This window comes from Galeopterus variegatus, unplaced genomic scaffold (assembly GCF_000696425.1).
Source record: "Galeopterus variegatus unplaced genomic scaffold, G_variegatus-3.0.2 Scaffold6217, whole genome shotgun sequence".
Classification (NCBI taxonomy): domain Eukaryota; kingdom Metazoa; phylum Chordata; class Mammalia; order Dermoptera; family Cynocephalidae; genus Galeopterus; species Galeopterus variegatus.
The window spans coordinates 104,000-110,451 of NW_007732328.1; the positions used below are offsets into that span (position 1 = coordinate 104,000).

General features: G+C 42.8%; 1 protein-coding gene across 1 annotated transcript; it reads left to right on the plus strand.

The window, feature by feature from the left end:
• Positions 1–3: 3 nt before the first annotated feature.
• Positions 4–729, plus strand: LOC103605989 (pro-neuregulin-3, membrane-bound isoform-like; the record flags this gene model as incomplete). The annotated part of the gene is made up of 1 exon (XM_008590585.1): positions 4–729. A coding segment is annotated over one exon (726 nt), but the record flags the coding sequence as incomplete, so codon positions are not given.
• Between the last annotated feature and the right edge of the window lie 5,723 nt (positions 730–6,452).

Here is a 6,452-nt window from a genome sequence, read left to right on the forward strand (position 1 = left end):
GGCCCGGACGGCGGCGGCGAAGGGGCGGCCGAGCCCCCCCGGGAGTTACGCTGCAGCGACTGCATCGTGTGGAACCGGCAGCAGACGTGGCTGTGCGTGGTACCCCTGTTCATCGGCTTCATCGGCCTGGGGCTCAGCCTCATGCTCCTCAAATGGATCGTGGTGGGCTCCGTCAAGGAGTACGTGCCCACCGACCTGGTGGACTCCAAGGGGATGGGCCAGGACCCCTTCTTCCTCTCCAAGCCCAGCTCCTTCCCCAAGGCCATGGAGACCACCACCACGACCCCTTCCACCGCGGCGCCCGTCACCCCCTCCGCCGGCGCCGCCGCCTCTTCCAGGACGCCCAACCGGATTAGCACCCGCCTGACCACCATCACGCGGGCGCCCACCCGCTTCCCCGGGCACCGGGTGCCCATCCGGGCCAGCCCGCGCTCCACCCCAGCACGGAACACTGCGGCCCCCCCGACGGTCCCGTCCGCCACGGCCCCTTTCTTCAGCAGTAGCACGCCGGGCTCCCGACCCCCGGCGCCAGGAAGCCCCAGTACCCAGGCCATGCCCTCGTGGCCCACTGCGGCATATGCTACCTCCTCCTACCTACACGATTCTACTCCCTCCTGGACCCTGTCTCCCTCCCAGGATGCTGCCTCCTCCTCCTCCACCACCTCTTCCTCCTCCTCTGCTGCCACCACCACACCAGAAACTAGCACCAGCCCCCAATTTCGTAAGTAAACACCGTGTCTCAACTCTGATCTACTACTGAGTTTCCTTTCTGCCCTGCTGCTGTCCTCTTCCCCGGTCGCCTGTCTTCTGGCAGGCCCCCTCCCCCATCCCAGGTTTGGGGCACAGAGAGACAGCGTGTTAAAACTGGCCAGAAAGCGGGGAAAAGGTGCCGGTCTGTTCCGGTGTGTGTGGGGTGGGGGCGGTAGGAACGGGAGGGAGGTTGACCAGCTTCAGCGGGTCCCAAATGAGAACAGATCTTCTAACGCCCTTTAACGGGTTAAGGCGATTCCTCCTCACTGCAGACCTGCTGGCGAGCTGCTGGATCCCTTTCCAGTAGAGGGCTGGGCGGAGGGGGACGGGGGTGGCTTCCCGAATGCACTGAGCCCTTTCCCCGGAGAGAGAGGAAAGCACATGCAAATTGACCGACGACGACCACAAAGGGAAGTTATGTCCAAGGGGGGGGGGGTGACGATTTGATGGAGATGTTGGTAGAATGTACCTGAAGCTTCCAGCAGCCCTGTCCAGGGCGGGGACCAGGAAGGGTTAATTAGAAAGCATTGGGGAGAGGTAGGGAAGGAAGTGTTCCTAGGCAAAGGGATAAACGGAGCCCCCTCAATCCCTCCACCCCCAGCCTGCCCATGGCCATTCCAAGGCACAGAAATGGATTCCGTGGCCGCCGAGAGTGAGTGAACTAGGAGGAAATATGAAGGGATCCCTGCATGCAGAGCTGCCACCTCTAGGGTCCTGAGGAAGGAGGAGGGTGTTTTTTTTTTTTTAGCTCCACCAAGCATTTGCTTTTGTACCTTCCCCTAAAGTAAGTCGGGTGTGAACCTTATCTCCTTTCCCTCTGCGCCTGAAAAATATCGGAAGGTTGGGACTGAGTTTTCTGCACTCAAGAATGAGAACATCCAACCCTTTTAAAACATGTCACCCTTTGAATGTAGCATCTTCAGCCTGGGCTCAGTTGGTGCCAGTATTGGCCAGTTTACACCAAGCCTGATGACTTTTTATTTATTTGTGTAGAAGGTGTGTTTTTCATAAATGTTTTAGGTGAATAATTGACCTCCCATCCCACCCCCCACCTTGTTCTTATTCTAACAAAATCTCAGGAACCTTATTAATCTGATCTGATTCTGGATATGGGAACAGTTTGTGCAACCTGTGAAGGTTATTTAGGACAAAACCCCAGCCTGCCAGTTCAAGTTCTGTGCAAAGCTGTTCTGCAAAAACCGTCTGGTTATGCTGTCTTTATATTGTATTTTTTTTTTTTTTTTTGAGCTGTAGCATCTGGGGGAAAGGAAGTGTGTTCATCATTAACTCTTCGGTGCTGGTAGGAATACCCAGTTTGCTTTCAGTCAGCTGGTAGTTTTTAATTTCCCTGACCTGTGAGCTTACCCTGGGTGTTAAATCCCTTGAAACTTTTAAAATAAGAATTTAGTGTATTTATAAGTAAGGTGTACAGGAGAGAAAGTCCTTTAGCCTATACACTGCTTGCTTTGAAAAAAACAGGCTAAAAGATAAATTGGGAGACAGGAAGGAGAGGGGAAGGAAGGAGTCTGCCACAAACCAGAATGGCAGTAGAGCCAGTAACTTGCAGCTTTCCATCTCCTTTGGCTGCAGCAGTCATTTTTGAAAGCACATTTTCTCAGGAGGTGTTTAGTGGCTCTTCTCAACAAATCTAGGTTGAGTTTTGTGGAGGGATAATGGGTTTGCAAGTGTGTGTGTATGAGCATATTCAGTGGATTGCGTGTCTCTCCCGAACACCCCAGATTTTTGATCTCCTCTTGATGCAGTTGACATGAATAATCGAGTGTGGGTGTCTGTCCAAACCGTGTGTGTGTGTGTGTGTGTGTGTGTGTGTGTGTGTGTGTGTGTGTGTGTGAGTGTGAGGGAGGGGGGCCCTGTACATTGTGGGTATTTCATGTTCTTAATTGACTTCCTTGCATTCCATTCCGGAGGTCTTTAAAGAAAAGCCCAAGGTAATTATTTCTACCCCTCCGTGCTCTCTCCCTACATTCTGTAGAAGGGAATGGCAGCCTGTTTAATAAGTAATGATTATTGACAGGGCTCTCAGCCCCAAGGAAAAGAGGGAAAAAAATCTGTAAATGGTGTCAATGTTCACATAGACATATAAGCAGTATTTATTTTATTGGTATCTGAGGTCCAGCTCTTTCTCTTTTTTAAACCTTTAACAAGTTGAATTAAGGGATAAAATTCAAATATGTAAATCCAGCAGAAATTGACCTGGTTTATATATATCAACAGGGAAATTTTAATGAAAAGTAGATTATGTAGTTTCCATAAAAGGTGTGTTTAAATAATTAGGTTTATGGTAATTTAAAGACAAAGGATAGTTGGTTTTTTCTTTCTTTTTTCTTCACTCAAGATTGCAGGATGATTAACAAAAGGAAATAAAGATTTCATTTGAGGGATGATGAACACTGCTACTGTAGGCTAAAAATGGCCTGAATAGCTGGCATTAATATGTTTAGCTTGTTTTGATTATGCCACTAAAGTTCCCAGGACAGAAATTCCCTTTTTCCAGCTTCTACTGTCATACTTTAGTAGGTTTTTTCTTTTTTCTTTTTTTTTTTTTCTTTTAAATGAAAGTCATGGATCCTGTTGTAGCACCTGAGGACGGTAAAGGACAATGCTCTGTTTTTCCACACTCCCCCACAAGTGCTTTAATGGCCAGGATCTTTGCTCTTGAACATCTCAAGGCATATAGAACAAAGGTCTTTGTCTTCATCTTAGGTCAATCAGAAGCATTCTGTCTGTAAAGGCAGAACAGCTCTTTGGAGGAGAAGAGGCTGGTTCATTGGGAATACACATATGCTAATGGTTAATACGGTTTTTGTAAGCAAAAGCTATTTTTTTTCCACAGGAAGGCTCATTTTAGAGGACTGCTTCTAATTTTATGTAGGACTGAAGACAGATATTGAACTTGAAAGGCAAGAGGAGAAGGAAGGCTTGGAAGTTGACTCTTCTCTTCCCAGCCTCCTCCCTTTATTTTTTAGGCCATGAGCTGGACCAAAAGTTTCCTCTGTGTTATTGGGATTCTTGGGTTCCCATTGGGCCAGGACTTGCCTTCCCTTCAGACTCTTTAAAAACAAATATCTTCAACATATTGACACTAACCAAAAACATCTTTGAAGCATTTTGTATCTGAAAGTGTAGGTTAGTTCTCAAGTTTTTCAAGCCAAAAGGAAGTCACTATAGACAGAGGAACAGTGATTTTGACCAGTGCACGAACAGCCTTTCCTTTTTATAGCATATTGAATTGTGTTTTCAGATTTGAAATTTATTTGTGGAATGTTGCCAGTGTAAATTTGGATTGTTTAGAGACCTGGAATTCTTTTACTAAGTTGAAAGCACTGTTGAAGAGGTAAAAGACCAGAGTCATTGGCTAAATTCAAATGCTAATGACAAAGAGCCCCTTTTAATGGGTTATTCTTTTGGGTCTTATTCGGAAAGTATATAGTTAATTCCAGTGAATAAGATTACTGATATTGAATAGTGTTTTTAGAGAAGAAATAAATGTAAAATGTATCATTGATGTTTAAACGTGGTATGGAATCAATTTTTATTTAATTAAGTCTATTTAAATATAACTTTACCTTGTCATACCTATTGTAAGTTTTAAGAGAGCCATTGATAAAATCAACTTTTTGCCTACTTATGCTTTCCAACGTCTTCATTCCTTAAATAAGAGTAGTCTTTGTTGATTTATAAGCAGCCTCAGATAGAATTTGTTGAAATAAAGTTACTCCTGTATATTGTGTTCTGTCTACATGAGTCAGGGCCTTCAAAGGAATTCCAACATAGAAGGTACTGACCCCAATCATTTGTGGTAGCCAAAGTGAGAGGATTCAGAGCTCAAGATCAATATTTCTTATGAAATCCAATTGAGAGCTTTTTTATGAACACATGCTGCAACCTGAGTATGTTTTGATTTCCTTTGGCCTTAATGCAGGATTATGAGACTTTTCTACTTTAATCAATTATACCGTACAGTTTTGCTTTTTAGACACTTATGTTGCACTTCATGGCCCTAACAAAAAGGAAGCTCGGGTGTGTGTGTAGATTTGCAAGGCTATTTTTAGGGCCCTTTTCAGTACAGTCTCAGTGCATTAAGACTATTTAAACGTTCCTTCTCAGTTCTTCATGACTATCAGTCTTGAAGGGGTTGGAGGTGTTATTGCTAACTGACAGTCCCTTTTGCAAGTTTGATTTGTGAATCCAACCACTTTTGTATTTGTACTGTTTCCCAGATAGGCTTTTTTTGTACCACAGTGTTGATCCACAAGCTTATAATTAAAGAAAAAAAAAAAACAAAACAAAACTGAAAACCTGGTTTGTGGCAATTTCTCTCTGTTACTAAAGAGCCCAGCTTTTCTAAATCCAGGCTGTGCCCCAAGCAGGAGTGCCAGCGTAGAGTGTGAAATCAGTGCCATTCTGGGAGATCTAGTGTGTGAAGGAATAAGACCTCTTTTCTCTCCAGAGCTACTTTCCTAGCCCTTCCTCCTGTTTATACCACAGTTAGAAGAACGCTGATTTTCAACTTGCTTTTGTAGAAATTCTTTCCTCATAACCTCTCATATCCAATGCCAAGCATATCTCAATATTCTATCTGGGATGTCGAAAATGGAACATGAAAGTTGGCCCTGAAATATATAAGAGCAAGGGAAGAGCCATAAATCTAAGTCTTTGAAATGCATTAGCATTGCTTCCGAATAGAACTGGAGTTCATTTTTCTTTCTTTCAGTCTGTTTTGTCTTCAGACTGGGGTATTTGGTAAGGCACTGAGCTGCTACTGTGTTCGCAAATACTTCACTGAGACATTTCGAGATCCTGGTAATTTTATTTGTCTACCCAGAAAAGAGTTCCCTCCAGAACCGTGTATATATGAGGGATCTTCAAAAAGTTCATGGAAAGATTTGTATTATCTTTTAACTGTATTTTTCCATGAACTTTTTGAAGTACCGTTGTAGTTAAGGTAGGAGGGAGGAACAGACTCAATTTGAAGCTTTGTAATATCAGGATGAAAACATACTTAAGTAAGTGGTTCCTATTTGTGAAATTATTAATGAAAATTGTAGTACACATGTTTTAGTCTGGTTTTTCCATTTTTACCACTCTTCCACTGAATACTTATGTGCTCCTGCCTTCCCCAGTCTTTTATTGTATTGAAACACAACTCTGAGTGAAGACTCCGTACAGGCATTTCATTTTTTTTTCTTTGCCTTTTCTTTCTTATCCTGTAGTACAAGTAGAGCTCATTAAAAGAAATTTTCTTAGGTATTATTGATATCTCCATGTTGTTTCAAGTTATTTTAAAAGTTAGCCCGTTTGATAAAATGTTACACTACTTAAGTTGATTTAGAAAGGTAAGAAAAAAAATTTCACTCATTTAGGTAATTGAGTTTATTAAACTGTCTTGGTGCTTTGAAAAGATTTTTTTTTTCAAGAGTTCTGAAAACTTGTTGGAAGACTAATGGCCATTATTTTCCCACATAGATTGGTATACAAATCATATTAATTTTGACAGCATTTATTATCTGATTCCACAATGCAGTTGTACAGTTCAACATAACCTATTATATACATTTATCTAATTTTGATTTTATAATACATGTCATGAATTTCAATTTTTTAATTTATTAAACTTTTATTTGGGGGCATTGCACTGCTGCTAGTTAATCGGTTGATTTTTTTTTTTTTTTTTTTTTCTT